The sequence below is a fragment of the Oncorhynchus mykiss genome, chromosome 13 (assembly GCF_057628025.1).
Source record: "Oncorhynchus mykiss isolate SJ-2025 chromosome 13, ASM5762802v1, whole genome shotgun sequence".
Taxonomy (NCBI): domain Eukaryota; kingdom Metazoa; phylum Chordata; class Actinopteri; order Salmoniformes; family Salmonidae; genus Oncorhynchus; species Oncorhynchus mykiss.
Window position 1 is genome coordinate 21,244,269 of NC_143034.1, and position 17,420 is coordinate 21,261,688.

A 17,420-nucleotide genomic window follows, 5' to 3' on the forward strand; every position below is an offset into this window, starting at 1 on the left:
CCATGCTAATTGAATGTACTGTACAGTACATCCACAGAGACTAACGTTAGTCTAGTGGAAGAAGGGTGAGGAGTTCAACAAAATAATACTCAACTATAAAGTACAGTACAAGGTGCTATAACCTTAAATGGTTCTTCAGCTGTCCCCATAGGAGCCAAAGAACCCTTTTGGAACCCTTTGTTCTAAGTGTGTATTTGGACAGTGGACTTCGAGTTCACTGTGTCTGTGACTCTGTCTTATTTGAGCTAGACATTGCACTTGAACATCAGGAGAGTGCAATGTCAGCGAGTCCATTATGAAATGTTGCTATGTATCAGAAAATTAATGACACATAAACCACAATGTGACTTGTACATTGGGTAATTGTTCTTACCTCTTCTGCATTTAGTGTTAGGGAATTTACAGTATTTCACGAGTTTATGGAAAATGTATTCAACCACATGTATTTCATTACCTTTTTTAATATGTATATATATTTTGACCTTTATTTAACTAGGCAAGTCAGTTAAGAACAAATTCTTATTTTCAATGACAGCCTAGGAACAGTGGGTTAACTGCATGTTCAGGGGCAGAATGACAGATTTGTACCTTATTAGCTCGGGATATGAACTTGAAACCTCTCGGTTACTAGTCTAACGCTCTAACCACTACGCTACCCTGCCGCCCCATATATATATATATATATATACAGTGCCTTGCGAAAGTATTCGGCCCCCTTGAACTTTGCAACCTTTTGCCACATTTCAGGCTTCAAACATAAAGATATAAAACTGTATTTTTTTGTGAAGAATCAACAACAAGTGGGACACAATCATGAAGTGGAACGACATTTATTGGATATTTCAAACTTTTTTAACATATCAAAAACGGAAAAATTGGGCGTGCAAAATTATTCAGCCCCCTTAAGTTAATACTTTGTAGCGCCACCTTTTGCTGCGATTACAGCTGTAAGTCGCTTGGGGTATGTCTCTATCAGTTTTGCACATCGAGAGACTGAAATTTTTTCCCATTCCTCCTTGCAAAACAGCTCGAGCTCAGTAAGGTTGGATGGAGAGCATTTGTGAACAGCAGTTTTCAGTTCTTTCCACAGATTCTCGATTGGATTCAGGTCTGGACTTTGACTTGGCCATTCTAACACCTGGATATGTTTATTTTTGAACCATTCCATTGTAGATTTTGCATCATGTTTTGGATCGTTGTCTTGTTGGAAGACAAATCTCCGTCCCAGTCTCAGGTCTTTTGCAGACTCCATCAGGTTTTCTTCCAGAATGGTCCTGTATTTGGCTCCATCCATTTTCCCATCAATTTTAACCATCTTCCCTGTCCCTGCTGAAGAAAAGCAGGCCCAAACCATGATGCTGCCACCACCATGTTTGACAGTGGGGATGGTGTGTTCAGTGTGATGAGCTGTGTTGCTTTTACGCCAAACATAACGTTTTGCATTGTTGCCAAAAAGTTCAATTTTGGTTTCATCTAACCAGAGCACCTTCTGCCACATGTAAGGTGTGTCTCCCAGGTGGCTTGTGGCAAACTTTAAACAACACTTTTTATGGATATCTTTAAGAAATGGCTTTCTTCTTGCCACTCTTCCATAAAGGCCAGATTTGTGCAATATACGACTGATTGTTGTCCTATGGACAGAGTCTCCCACTTCAGCTGTAGATCTCTGCAGTTCATCCAGAGTGATCATGGGCCTCTTGGCTGCATCTCTGATCAGTCTTCTCCTTGTATGAGCTGAAAGTTTAGAGGGACGGCCAGGTCTTGGTAGATTTGCAGTGGTCTGATACTCCTTCCATTTCAATATTATCGCTTGCACAGTGCTCCTTGGGATGTTTAAAGCTTGGGAAATCTTTTTGTATCCAAATCCGGCTTTAAACTTCTTCACAACAGTATCTCGGACCTGCCTGGTGTGTTCCTTGTTCTTCATGATGCTCTCTGCGCTTTTGACGGACCTCTGAGACTATCACAGTGCAGGTGCATTTATACGGAGACTTGATTACACACAGGTGGATTGTATTTATCATCATTAGTCATTTAGGTCAACATTGGATCATTCAGAGATCCTCACTGAACTTCTGGAGAGAGTTTGCTGCACTAAAAGTAAAGGGGCTGAATAATTTTGCACGCCCAATTTTTCAGTTTTTGATTTGTTAAAAAAGTTTGAAATATCCAATAAATGTCGTTCCACTTCATGATTGTGTCCCACTTGTTGTTGATTCTTCACAAAAAATACAGTTTTATATCTTTATGTTTGAAGCCTGAAATGTGGCAAAAGGTCGCAAAGTTCAAGGGGGCCGAATACTTTCGCAAGGCACTGTATATATATGATTGTATATATATATATATAATGGACAGTAAACCTAACACAAAGAGCCAACTAGCAAACTTCAAGTAGCAAACTTGAATCATCAAACATGAGATTACTACCACTTCTTGACAAAACACACCATAGTCATGTGATTGTGCTGTGTCGTTTACACAGTCTGGATTTCAACACTCCTCCCTCTGCTCCCCAGAGTGCTGAAGTTACACTGTCATGTTTAGTTAGTGCTGACTTCTGATCCCTCCTCCTAGCCTACATTCCTGTCACCATTCCATGTTGTTCCTAAAGTTGCTCTGTCATGATTAGTCCTAGTCCCTCCATACTCCCCAGTTGTCCATTGCTATTCCCTCACTCCTCCCTCTTCTTTCCAGGGTGGTAAAAAAGTTAGTCATGTTTACTCTCCCTCCAGTTTTCCATTTATATTCCTAAAGTTGCGCTGTCATGTTAAGCGCTGGTCCCTCCCTCCAGTTTTCGATTTATGTTCCTAAAGTTGCCCTGTCATGTTAAGCGTGGGTCCCTCCTCCCCCAGTTTTCCATTACTAGTATTCCTAAAGTTGCCCTGTCATGTTTAGTCCTAGTCCCTCCCTCCACAATGTTCCCGTAGCTGTTCCTAGCAGAGCTGTTGATGAGTCAGGTTTACTGCTTCCTGTTTCTCTCAGCTCAGCTAACCCGTGAAAGAGAAGAAAGAAGGGAGGGAGGGAGGAGGGGAGGACAGTATAAAGAGAGGTAGAGACCGGAGAGGAGGCACACAAAATAAGGATTGTACACTTAGGAAGAAAGAAAGAAAGAAAGAAAGAAAGAAAGAAAGAAAGAAAGAAAGAGAGAGAGAGAGAGAGAGAGAAGGAGAAGACAGTCTCTCATTGTGGGAATATAACAACAAAGAAAGGACCAACTATTGAATAACTTGTGAACTGGTGAGTGAAAAAACTGATTTACAATTTGACTTTTGTGCCATTTCTGGGTCATAACTTTCTATAGCAACTGACATTGCAATTCCTGTTTGGGTCAAATAGCAACATGCAAGTATCTGATGTGTGATCATTGTAAAGGCTTATTGTCAACATACATATCATGTTTATACGGTGTACTCTGTTATAGATCAGACGGTATGACACCGTGTTATCTCAGTCATATTGATGGTTTTCTCTGTTGTGAATACAGATATGGAGACAGACAAGAAGATGCAGACACAAGTGGAGCTCACAGACAGGTAAGGCTGTTACAGCCAGCAGTGTACATGCTACTGATTTCTGTGTTTTGATTGAACTTAGCAGACAGTTAACATACGCTGTCTCTGTGCTGGTCTCTACCAAGCATATGAAGATCTCAGACAAACCAAACTGTTTCTTGTGTTAGTAAGTGTCTTGGAAACATGCTGCTTTTGCAAGAGGCAGCGTTTCATGGGGTGTTCATGGGTTGATAGACCCATGTTGGTTTTCCACCTCTAAGTGATATGTCACCCAGCTGTCCTATATGTCAGTGGGCATTCCCCCTCTCATCCATATGTCAATCATCACTCAGTGTGTAAGACAGTCTTTATCACAGGTTGAAAACAGAAGTTAACATGACCCCCCCCATCTCTCTCTCTCTCTCTCTCTCTCTCTCTGTCTCTCTCTCTCTCCGTGTCTCTGTGTGTCTGTCTGTGAACAGTACAGTAATGCTGTAACTTTACAGGTTGAATACAGGGGTTAATGTGTTTTCCTCTCTCTCTCTCTCTCTCTGTCTGTCTGTCTGTCTGTCTGTGAACAGTACAGTAATGCTGTAACTTTACAGGTTGAATACAGGGGTTAATGTGTTTTCCTCTCTCTCTCCCACAGTGATCTGTCTGAGCAGATTAAGGCTGTGACCAAGGACAGCCATGTCAGAGCAGAGAACACTGAGCTGATGCTGGCCTACCAGAGAGGAAACGTCAGTCTGACACAGTACAAGGTAATCAATCATTAACATATCATTAACAAAGGCAAAGATTCATCTCTCTGTTTAAACCTCTGCTGCATGTTAGTAAATGGAGATACTAGCAAGTACAACGCAATTAGTCTTGTGATTCCTTATCTACACTGTAATTCCCATCAGTTGATCCGAATGTTCCGTGTGGACATGCAACATTTTCCGGGCTGGAGCGCCATGCATCATCATGCTCCATCATTCTATCATGTGCTGCTATCAACTGTTGTGGGTCAAGGTGCTGTGTTTTATGTATAATGGAAGTATTGAGACTAACCCTAGTTTATATCCTTTCCTTGTCTCCTTTCCTCAGCTTCTCCTGTGCTCCCTCTATGAGATCTATCAAGCACTAGAGGAAGCTCTGGACAACAACTCCAACCACCCGAGTGTCGCGCCTATATACTTCCCCCTGGAACTAGCACGGCTGGAGTCAGTGGAGAGAGACCTGGAGCATTTCTATGGGCAGGACTGGAGAGAGAAGATTGTTGTACCGGCTGCCACTAAAATATATGCCCATAGACTCAGACAGGTGTGTATTAAACTGGACTGCTCTGTGGAAGTTGAATCGTACCATAATGCTTTATAACAGTGTTTCCCAAACTCGGTCCACGGGCCTCCTCTGGGTGCACATTTTAGTTTTTGCCCCAGCACCACACAGCTGATTCAAATAACTACCTCATCATCAACCTTTGATTATTTGAATCATCTGTTTAGTGCTAGGGTAAAAGACTAAACGTGCACCCAAAATGGGCCCCAAGACCGAGTTTAGGAAACCCTGCCTTATGTAACCATGAAGGGGGCAAATGAGGCAAATGAGGGTTTCAAAAATCCAATGTAAATTCAGCCAAACGTTAGAAGTTGAGATAATAAAAAAAAAAATGTAAAAAATGGGTTACTTGGAATGGGTTTATAGTGCATTCACACCAGTGACTGTACTGACTCTCTCTCCTTCCCTCCACAGATCGGCAAAGACAACCCTGAGTACCTAGTGGCCCACGCGTACACCCGCTACCTCGGCGACCTATCTGGCGGACAAGTCCTTGGCCGCATTACCCAGAAGTCTCTGGGGCTGAAGGGTGGCGAGGGTCTGTCGTTCTTTTCCTTCCCGGGCGTGAGCAGCCCCAACCTGTTCAAACAGCTGTACAGGAGTAGAATGAACAGCATAGAGCTGGAGGAAGAGGAGAGGAAAGGAATGCTGGAGGAGGCTGTCAGAGCCTTCGAGTTGAACATCCAGGTGAGGAGGATGGAGGAGAGGAGTGGGGGGGAGGGGGGGGGGGGGGGGTGACGAGGAATAGGGAAACTGGACAGCCATGGTTTAGGGGTGATATAAGGTTAGATATTAGGGTTGGTGTTCAACTATAAGCTAAGTGAGTGCCATTTAGTTTTTTTTATGAGCTTCTTGGCTCTTCGTACATAAGACGACTGACTTTTGACTGATGTTGTCTTGCCTCTGTCTGTGATGCAGGTCTTTGACGATCTTCAGAAGATGGTGTCTGTGACAGAGAGGGAAAGTGAGCTCATGCATACGACAACCAGAAATAGATGCACAAGACACTCGTCGACACATTCCAAACTGGCTGATGGTAAGTTACGCGCACACACAGACACACACACACACACACACGCATAGGCATACACACACACACACATGCATAGGCACACGCATGTGCGAACGCACGCATGCACGCACACACACACCACACGCACGGACACACACACACCACACGCACGGACACACACACACCACACGCACAGACAGACACACGACTGAATATGATGACGGTGATATTTAGTACTTATGCAGTTAGTGTGTTAGATAATACTCATAATTCCTCCTTTCCTCTTTTCTCAGGAGAGAAACTGACAGTTAGATCCCTTCAGATCCAGACCAGTCTGGTCAACGCATCACCCCTCTTCAGAATGGTGCTGGGGATCTGTGTAGCCCTGGCAACGGTTGGCATGGGAATCTATGCTTTTTAAAGTTGTAAAGAAGTGTTTTCAGCAAAGTTGTATCCGTCCATAACAGAAGATTACCCTGGACCTAGATGATGGTGGCAGTATTTTTGTACTTTAAAGACCTTAAAGAGGATGAAGGACCCCATATTTTATAATGTTGTTGATCCTAAATAGTTTTAAAAGTTGTTAAAAAAAACTAAATACTGTACAGAAGTAAGTAATAACTTAGTAATATAAATTCTCATAGTTCCTGTGTTGTATGTAGCCACATTAAACTATGAGTTAGGATGTGTATGATATTGATATGTGTCTGACTGGCAGTACTGACTCAATGTCCACCAGTATAAAATCCCTAGTACACTAGAAATAGACTAGTACTCCTGAACATTTAGCGAAATCTCTGAATCATGTATCAATGTCACTGTGAAAATGAGAGCAAAATGAAATCTATCCTTTTTCATTTACAATCTCAAGATTTAGCCATTACTACTGTCATATTTCTACCTGTCAAATCCATTTTTGTAAAGTCAGTTATACTGTTTGAAATTTGTTCAACAAAAATATTTGTATATATTGTATATATTTGTACATTTTTTTAAATAAAAAGAGTATACCATGTGGGGTATAAAATACACAGATCATTTCTTCATCGTCTACATTATTTCAAATCCTTTCCTCTATCAACATCCAACCACAGAGTAACAATGTAGATTGAACATATAGTTTTATCTCAATCAGTGTGCATAAAAAAGTTAAATGACTATACTTTAAAATGAAGAAAACAACAAAATAGGAACAAAAAATATATAAATATCAGGCTGTTCTGTTCTAGTAGGAGTCTTGTGGGGTTTCTAATCAGAAATGCTAAGGCCCACATCCCATCATTCTATTTCCCAAATAATAACAGACAAATTAGATAACAATGTCAGGCTGTTAGAATTCTCGTCTAGTATACGAGTCTTGTGGTGATAATAGGCTTTAGAAGCCCCTTCATTACATTTCCTTCTGAAGATGTTGCGAATCCTCCTCATCTTCTTTGGCTTGTCATGCTCCACTTCCTGTCCAGCGCAGTCCTCGAAGACTGAGAAGGCTGGTCATCTTCTATGGTGGTCTGGAATGTGGTGCTGGTGGCAGAACGAGGTGCTTCTCTAGCCTCAGCCTCCTATACCAGCTGTAGATAGTTCTGTGGTAGGATGGGCTCCAGGTCTAAATGCCAGTCGGAAACAGCTTGGGAGGGTTCCGATTCCGGGGGAAAGGGTCACTAACTTCCTCATTCTGCTGTGTTTCTGCTCTAATGTCTCCTTGGTCAGGTGCCAAGCTAGAGGTCAGTGGCTCAGAGTCTGACACAGCAGCGTTGCTTTTACCTTGCTTCTTCAGCTCTATGTCTTCTTTGAACAAGAACTTAGAGCATGGTTCTCCATCATACTCTGGGTAATATGTCCCTTCTCCTTGTTAGCAGCAAACCGATCAGGTACACTCTTAGCAATCCACAGAGCTACAAGTCAAACCACGTAGAGGTTGAAGATCTTTGATCCCAGTCCAAGTGCTCTCGCCAGCACCGTTCTGGGGCCTAGTATCTCCTCCAGGTTCTCCATGATGTTCGTGGCCACTGTTGGTAAATTTCTTCAACAAATGATCAAGTCTACATAATTATCAAACATACATTAGTAATGGAAAGGAAACACAGACTCTGTTTAAGCATCAAAAAATACTCCTTTACTAATATTTCTAGGCAGAATTTGGTACGGAGAACAATATCACAGTATATGATTGTTTCTCCCCAAGTTCTGCAAAATGTCTAAGACCTCCTGTAACTCATATAGCCTCTCCCAGTCTTCCTTGCATGAGTTTCCCTGGCAACAACATTTTAATAAATCTAACCTCCCCTGACAGCAGTAACCATCTTATCAGCAATTAAAAGCTCAGAAGTGGGTTGGACCAAAACGTGACCTTTCATCACAAGTACAGGGTCATGACAAGGTGAACCAGTGTAAGTATCTTCTGACAGGTGGCTGGTTTCATCAGGTCTGTGACAGCCTTGTGTTGTCGGACAACCAGACAACCACGGTGGGATCCAGACAGGAGGAGTCTGAACGTAGTGTGTGTGATAGTGTGATAGTGTCTGAAGGTCACAACACTCAAAACAGGTTAACACACACACAGAGGTCTCCTGACGAGGAGACCCTTACAGTTTATCATAACACAATGTATTAATCATTTAAAAGGTATAAGGCCTTGGTTTAACCCTCTTCACCACCTGTGGATCTGTGGACTGCTGAAGAGGGTTGACCAGCTGCCCCCCCCCCCCCCCCCCCGTGGCCTGGCCCATAACAAGGACCATAGGAGAGCTTCTGCATCCTTCAAAAGAGGGGTGACCTTCAGAGAAAGTCAGTTCCGAAAGAGTTTGTAAGTCACTTGAAGAATTACCTGGGAGATAATGTCCTGACGGTTTAACTGAGCACCACGACCTGCTTCGAGAAGGTCTTGGAGGCAGCTCGTCACCTTGGTCCCGATTTCAGTGAGGGCTCTTTGAACGATGTCCCTTGTGCTGTCTCTTCCTGCTGCCATGTCCACCAGGCTCTCCACGACCTCCCTGACTTCCTGTGGAATCTCCACCTGGAGCATCTCCTCTGACCTGATGTCAGGTTGGGCATGTTTCTCTGCGTTGTCAATGAAGAGCTGCTGCTGCTCCACAATGAACTTTTCCATGTGGAAAATGTCTCTCTTTTCCATGTGATCTCTAAATGCTCCTCTTATGACTATGGATAGAGGTTAAAACAGCAGTCTATAATAAGATATTTATATATTACATTTTCAATACATGTCAACAATCCTGTTTTGACTTCGTCATTATGGAGTATTGTGTGTAGATGGGTGAAAAAAAAACCAATTTAATCAATTTAGAATTTCGGGCTTTAACGCAACAAAATGTGGAATAAGTCAAGGGGTATGAATACTTTCTGAATGCACTGCATGTATTTCTTATGAAACACACAGCATGCCTCTATTACTACAGTATTACACTGAACATAGTCACAAACAGGGATAAGAGAAGCTGGTCATTCCTTTCCAGTAGACCGGAGAGACGGGCATCGTTCCACATTGAGCTCTCTCCAAACATCCTGCTTGATGTTAACGAGCCTGTGCCGACTCCTCACCTTCAATGTCTGTCCGTGAGTTTGAATTTAGTGGAATATTGAGTTTCATATTAGCAGTGGCAAATGTTTATACGAATGAAAGCATTTACAACTCATTTTGAACACCTGACACACTTGACAATGTCATTTTGATCAGGCTGTTATGGATCTTTCACATCTCGCTGGTTATAAAGTGAAGTATATTTCTTACCAGCTCAACGAGGCAGGGTTTTCTCCCCTCTCTCTTCCTGAAATCTACAAATGAAACACAGAACGCATATCAGTCACTTTGTGTCATATATTCAGCAAAGAGACTTATCGTATTTTGGCCATGTATTTAGCTTCATTATTAGCTAAACAGGAAAGTGTTGGACAGGTTGACTGCCTGTGGACCTTGAGGTTGCTCTCACTTTTTCAGGAAGGCTTTCTGAACATTGAAGATGATCCATCCCCTCATGTGATTGACAGTGATGTCGGTTGACAGTGCTGCCTGCCCCTGAAGGGTCAGGAACTATCTGATGAGCTTCTCTGTAAGACAGGCCATCATTAGCTCTGGAACTAGTGAGCAGAGCTCTAACTGGCCATTCATTTGAACTCATACAAACTTATAAGGGATATGACGGGCCACGTTTGACCTGTTATTTATCACTTCCTGTGTAGTCAAACAAAATGGAGAGAGATGTGTATGCCACAACGCCAGATATAGGTTATAAAGTGATTTGTCTTCATGAACTAATATTGAGGTGTTTTACACAGTGACGTCACTTGATGGCGCTCAATGTCAAGCGACGTTTTTGTCATCATACAATTGAATTTGCCATGTGTCCTGCGGGCTGCTGTAAACCTATAGAGAGCCTATTGAATTACTAGAGGGACATTGTCAAATGTTAAGCGGAGCAGCACAGGAGAACCCAAGAGCAAACTCAGACCAGGAAACAGGGATGACTGAACCAAGATATTTATTGCAACACAGGGAGAGATGAAGTACAGATCCAGGGAAGCTTGGATGAGTTGTAGGAAACCCGACGTGGAGGCTGAGGTTGGAGTGAGCTGGGTTGGGACAGGGCAAACAGGTCTGGAGGGGAATCCAAGGGAGTGATGATGAGCTGAATTCAGAACAGGGTAGCAGGGTGGTGAAATGTGGAACAGGAGACAGGACCCAGAGTCAGAGCGACAAAATGAATGGAGATTACGATCTGGCAGAGTGGAAGTGGCAGGATTGAGTATTTGTAGAGGTCTTGATTATGGAACGGGTTGCAGCTGGTGGGGAACTGCTCTGACTCCAGCACACCTGTCTCCAACCACAAAATCACAGAGAGAGAGAGATAGAAGAAGAGCGAGAGGGAGAGAACTGGGGAAATGGCTGCAGGTCAAGGAGACACTGAATGTCCACTAGGGGGTGTAGCAGGAGCACATGTGACAATAAACCCTCCAATATCCATAATTGGGCAAACACGGCAGCCATCTTGGTCAGGGATGAATCCTATACCAGTCTAATTACAATGAATGGCAGGATAGGCATAGGTAATATACAGCTCTGGAAAATATTAAGAAACCACTGCAAATGATCACTTTCTCTGGTTTTACAATTTATAGGTATGTGTTTGGGTAAAAGTAACATTTTTGTTTAATTATATAAACTACTGACAACAGTTCTCCCAAATTCCAAATAAAAATGTAATTTAGAGCATTTATTTGCAGAAAATGACAATTGGTCAAAATAGCAAAAAATATGCAGTATTGTCAGACCTCGAATAATGCTAAGAAAATAAGTTCATGTTCATTTTTAAACAACACAATACTAATGTTTTAACTTAGGAAGAGTTCAGAAACCAATATTTGGTGGAATAACCCTGATTTTCAATCACAGCTTTCCTGCGTCTTGACCTGCTCTCCACCAGTCTTTCACTGTCATGTTGGGTGACTTTATGCCACTCCTGGCGCAGACATTCCTCCACCAAATGTCACAGTGGGTGTGAGACCTGGAGAGACCTACAAGCCACAGTGTCGTGTACCCACGGTGAAATTTGGTGGAGGATCGGTGATGATCTGGGGGTGTTTCAGCAAGGCTGGAGTCAGGCAGAATTGTCTTTGTGAAGGACGCATGAATCAAGCCACGTACAGATTGTCCTGGAAGAAAACTTGCTTCCTTCTGCGCTGACAATGTTCTCCAACTCTGAGGATTGTTTTTTCCAGCAGGACGATGCTTCATGCCACACAGCCAGGTCAATAAATGTGTGGACGGAGGACCTCCAGATCAAGACCCTGTCATGGCCAGCCCAATCTCCAGACCTGAACCCTGACTCCAGACCTGAACCCATGACCTGTCCATTTTCTGTAAATAAATGCACTAAATGACAATATTTTTATTTGGAATTTGGATGTTGTCAGTAGTTTATAGAATAAACCAAAAATGTACATTTTACCCAAACACATACCTATAAATAGTACAACCAGAGTAACTGATAATTTTGCAGTGGTGTCTTCATTTCTTCCAGAGTGCAGTCCATGAGGAGGAGATGCACTGCAGTTCTTAATGCAGCTGGTGGCCACACCAGATACTGACTGTTACTTTTGACCCCCCTTTGTTCAGGGACACATTATTCAATTTCTGTTAGTCACATGTCTGTGGAACTTGTTCAGTTTATGCCTCAGTTGTTGAATCTTATGTTCATACAAATATTTACACATTTGCTAAAGTTTGCGGAAAATAAACTCAGTTGACAGTTAGAGGACGTTTATTTTTTTGCTGAGTATATTAGGAGATAGGACTCTTAAGATGACATAAAGAAACCCTCCTTATTTGCTCGCTGAACATGGCCAGGGCCCTTGTCTAGCAGGGGACAGAAGACCTCTGTGTCATCATTGAGGTCATCTCTCTTCCATTCTTAGCAGGCAAAAAAACATCTAAATAGGGTCTTTCTTGATGACCTCACTGTAGCGGACGATAGATGGGTGGACTATGATGGTGAAAGCATCCTGTGGGTGGGATATACTGGAATCACAAGACACCTCAATCTAGCTAACCTGTTATGCCAAAGATGGTGCACTTGCAATTCATTATTACAAATTGCTAAAACAATGTAACAACTATGACGAAACAGATACAAAATTAGAATATGGTAATAAAAAGCCATATATGAAGAAGGTTAGATTTGGCATCCACTTTTTATTGTAGTTTTTCCTAAAAGCTGAGCCCTCATTGCACACACACATTACAAAACCCAGAAACAGCAGCCAGGAACAGTCTGACTAATCATATTCTTCTTTCAGTACACACACTCTCCATCTCCGGCTTCAAGGAGCACTAAAACAATGACACAAGTATCAGAAATGATTGTACGTCACAGGAGTTGGCTCACGTTCACCTAAAAAGGGCATAGGTCTAGGACTGAACTGAATAGCAGCCATACTTTCCCCGCTTTCACCTGAAGAGAGTTGGTGACGAGGGTACATTTCAAATACGCTCCTGGTTTTGACTTCATCACAGTAATGTCCACGATCAGATAGTTACATTCAGAATGGGTTCAACTCACAATCCATTATATTCTCCTCAGTTTGAGTCTGTACCCTCTCTCACTTGTCCTTACTTTGTTAGTATCAAACCACAGTCAATCAATAAGAGTTTCCTATTCATTTTAGTCCAATAATCAATCGACAAAACAGTTTAAAAAGCCTCTGGAATTCAATCATGTAGAATAGATCCTCACTACAATACAAAAAACAGATCTATATTCACAAACACATTTTCTGACAACATTGGAAAAAACACTCTAGATAAAACCTTTACACAAAGTATCCAAAACAGTGTAAATTATATTTTGACACGTATTCATTCTCTTTCTCTCTTGTCAAACACTTCTACAATAAAGTTATTCAAAGAGACAATAGAGTGAGTAGTAGGAGAAATAGAAGAAGGAAGAGGGAAAAGGAGAACAAAAGATGTTTCCTCTGTCCTGATTCAAGGCCTGTCGTCACAAAGACTAGGAGTCCATATAACTGATCCAAAAGGCAAAACGGTCTCCTACTCTAAGACTCTTTGTGAATACAGTCCCAGACCTACACGGTACCAGAGGAGATCCCAAGGTGCATAGAATTCGGGGATAGATAATGGCACAGCATTTTGGGCCACGTCCAAAATGGCACCCTAATCCCTACATAGTGCACTGCTCTTGACCAGTTCCTGCATCGTGCTTTGCTCAAAAGTAGTGCATTATATAGGGATTAGTTTGCCATTTTGGACGCAAAAGTCACTCACTAACAGTAAACATAAGAATGAACAACAACAACAAGCCATGATCTCATAAGAGTAAGACAGCACACAGTCAAGGCAAAGCTTTGTAAGGAAAAAGATCCAAGGTGAAAATGCAGTTTAAGGTACTAAGAGCTAGCCCAGTAAGGCTGGCCACCTTGGCAAGACAGCACAAATAGATCTGGACTAACAGCTACAACAATCCACCCTGTAAAACAACATACATACAAATCCAACATCTCCAATAAAGGTATGAGGCCAGTAGTAAGTCATGAGGTAACCTACTAGACCGGCATGGGATGGAGACCTCATAGCTTATTCTCATATCTCATTACTTTGTGAACTTTTTTCTCTCTCTATGATTGCCATTTAATGAGAAAAATGTTTGCATTCTAGTCAAGAGCCCTGTGCTTTTTTGAGAGACATTCAAGGCCATACCCGTCTTAAAGCTAATTGGCCGAGACAGCAGTGTTAAGGTCGGGGATCACCTTCTTTTGACCAATCAGAACGGTGCAATTCTAGCACTTCCTCACATCATATTGCACATTTTAGTCTGGAGGGGGATGATTGAAAAGGGAATTAAAATAAACCAACCACATAAACAAAGATGTGAAAACAAAGTTGTGCCATCAGTTGCACGAACAGATCCAAGACCAGCCTACATAAACTAAACTAATGGGCCAATCTCTAGTCTACCACCCTCAGATCATCCAAAGGTGAAATCAGTTGTCAATAATATCGCTCATCATGACTTCTAAAGATCTCCATCTATATCCTTCACTTCACTTAAGATGTATTTGAAAACAAGTCTGAAAAGGCGAAAGAGACAGACGTTCCTAATTCCAAAAGCCCCAATACAGAGTAGAACACCCCACTTTCAACACACTCAGTGTGGTACGCCCTACATATGGAGCTTCCAAGTGGCGCAGTGGTCTAAGACACTGCATCTCAGTGCTAGAGATGTCACTACAGACCACCTGGTTCAAATCCAGACTGTATCACAATTGGCCATAGGGCGGCACACAATTGGCCCAGCGCCGTCCGAGTTTGGCCGGTGTAGGCCGTCATTGTAAATAAGAATTTGTTCTTAACCGACTTCACTAGTTAAATAAAGGTTACATTTAAAAAATATATATATTTTGACACAACCCATCACTCCTCCCAGGGCTGTGTGACTAGGACATCCAGGTTAAAGAGGTGATGTGTAAGGGCGTTTGGCACCTCTGTTAGAGGGGAAGTTTCTAGGATTGTGTGCACACTATTCCCTATTTAATGCACTACTTTGGATCAGGGCCTATAAGGCTCTGGTGAAAAGTAGTACATTAAATAGGGAATAGTTTTGCAACTGAAAAAAAATTTAACAAGCACTTCTTATTGGACAAGTCCAGGGCAAGTCCCTCCCTGTTTTAATCAGTTTTCTTCTGTTTGGCCTAATGAACAGGACCCAGCCAGAGACTGCTCAGATGAGTGAACTGGTCTCCTATGAGACCAGTTCAGTTGGTCTCATAAGAGGAGAGCAGGGCGGCATCCACAGGCTCCATACAGGAAGGACAGGTGAAGGACCTCATCAGCCAGGTGTCGATGCAGTCCACGTGGTAGATGTGCAGGCAGGGAAGGAACCGGATGGGGTCGCCGTACTCAAAGTCATTCATGCAGATCGCACACCTGGAGAGAGTGAGGCGCACGACATGACAGATAGCATTTAGTCTAAATTTGGTTTCAAATAATATGAGGCCTACAGCTAACTTACATACACTTGGTAATGGATGAGGTGAGGACCCACTAATATCCTTCTGGGCCATGGCTCAAGATAATGTGGCTAGAAATAGGACATTGCTAGTAAATTAGTGTCTAAATTGGTTGAGCTACAAGAAAATTATATGGTTGGTCACAGGGCAGAAAAATACATACTCTTTGACTTTCTTGTCAGAGGGCTCAGAGCCGGGGTCGAAGATGCCTCTGGGGAGGTGGTGGATGAGGCCAATCCGCTGGGCGATACGGACCTGCTCCTCCTCTGTCAGCTGGCTGGCCAGGCACGTCTGACTGGGGGTGGGGTGGTACACTGGCGCCTGAACACGCTCCTGTATGGAATGTGGGGAGAGGGGTACAGGGTAACCCATGATACAGTCATTGGGGAGTCTCTGGACCCCCCCAAAACTACATGTGGATCCTCTACTATCGCAGTCAGATTTTATACCATTGACTTGATGGGGAAATGGACAGAAAGCATAGGTGTTGGTAAGCTAAACCATGCCAGAATTTTTCACATGACAGTTATAGCTTACTAGTGAACCCTAAACTTCTGACATAATACGAAATGAGCAACAAGATACAAAACACAGCCCATGCAACATACCACTAGGCTAACTTAACAACGTGGACAGTTAGTTGACATTGTTATCAATGAATCCCCGGTATAGATGTGATCCATCTCCTCCTGAATTTACCTGGTAAGGCGGTGGGGGCTCCCCTGGAACACTGGCTTCCTGGGACTCGTTGAGGAGAGACAAGTCGTCGGCGCCTTGCGAAGACAAACAGTTCCCCATTGAACTGGACCAGCACACACAATCCCCACTACGAACAGGACAGCTAGCTAACAGGACAGCAAGATAAGCAACAAAAACAAATATTTTTACGTGTCTTGCTAAATAAGTTGTCTTTTTAGCTAGCCTGCTGGGTAGCTAGCGAGTAGGAATGAACAACAGCCCTCCAACGTCGATGCAGAAAAACAATTATAATCGCTGTGTAACTTAGAAATAAAAGTCAATATCGAAACAACGACATGTAAATGCTGTCTCTAATTATACCAATACCTAAGTCAGTGAACTGTAAATGACACCGATTTCAATTTGTGCTATTTGGTTATTCGATCTGACTATATTTTTAGATTAAACCTCTTGATGAATCCATCTTTGTTTTGGCTTTGTTTACAAACTGTATACACAGAAGTGACGTAGCTAGTTAATAGGAAGTTGGGAGATCCGGAAGTTGCCTTTCGAAAAAATGGCGGGTAGGTGGACGAGAAAATATGCCTAATAAGCAGTAGTGTAAAGTAATTAAGTAAAAATACTTTAAAGTACTACTTAAGTCGTTTTTTGGGGCCATCTGTACTTTACTATGTATATTTTTGACAAATTTTACTCCGCTACATTCCTAAAGAAAATAATGTAATTTTTACTCCATACATTTTTCCCGACACCCAAAAGTACTCGTTACATTTCGAATGCTTAGCAGGACAGAAAAATGGTCCAATTCAAGTACTTACCAAGAGAACATCCATGGTCATCCCTACTGCTAAGGGAGGAGGTGAGGGCCCTAGGAGTGTGGTGTCAGGAAAATAACCTCACACTCAACATCAACAAAACTAAGGAGATGATTGTGGACTTCAGGAAACGGCAGAGGGAACACCCCCCTATCCACATCGATGGAACAGTAGTGGAGAGGGTTGTAAGTTTTAAGTTCCTCGGCGTACACATCACAGACAAACTGAATTGGTCCACCCACACAGACAGCATCGTGAAGAAGGCGCAGCAGCGCCTCTTCAACCTCAGGAGGCTGAAGAAATTTGGCTTGTCACCAAAAGCACTCACAAACTTCTACAGATGCACAATCGAGAGCATCCTGTCGGGCTGTATCACCGCCTGGTACGGCAACTGCTCCGCCCTCAACCGTAAGGCTCTCCAGAGGGTAGTGAGGTCTGCACAACGCATCACCGGGGGCAAACTACCTGCCCTCCAGGACACCTACACCACCCGATGTCACAGGAAGGCCATAAAGATCATCAAGGACAACAACCACCCGAGCCACT

The 17,420-nt window shown here is 42.8% G+C and overlaps 2 protein-coding genes across 2 annotated transcripts; one reads left to right on the forward strand and one right to left on the reverse strand.

Annotated features, from left to right (window-relative positions):
* The first annotated feature begins 2,926 nt into the window (after positions 1-2,926).
* LOC149978766 (heme oxygenase-like) lies at positions 2,927-6,863 on the forward strand. Its single transcript, XM_090195664.1, has 7 exons — positions 2,927-3,237; positions 3,485-3,533; positions 4,141-4,252; positions 4,581-4,796; positions 5,229-5,501; positions 5,733-5,850; positions 6,120-6,863. Exons 2-7 carry the CDS (start codon positions 3,487-3,489, stop codon positions 6,245-6,247), a joined length of 894 nt encoding a protein of 297 aa, XP_090051790.1. The 5' UTR covers positions 2,927-3,237; positions 3,485-3,486; the 3' UTR covers positions 6,248-6,863.
* Positions 6,864-12,509: 5,646 nt separating this feature from the next.
* On the reverse strand, positions 12,510-16,553 carry LOC110485643 (RING finger protein 11). The gene is made up of 4 exons (XM_021556748.3): positions 16,426-16,553; positions 16,060-16,205; positions 15,524-15,693; positions 12,510-15,277 (listed from the first exon to the last, which is right to left on the reverse strand). Exons 2-4 carry the CDS (start codon positions 16,156-16,158, stop codon positions 15,106-15,108), a joined length of 441 nt encoding a protein of 146 aa, XP_021412423.1. The 5' UTR covers positions 16,159-16,205; positions 16,426-16,553; the 3' UTR covers positions 12,510-15,105.
* Between the last annotated feature and the right edge of the window lie 867 nt (positions 16,554-17,420).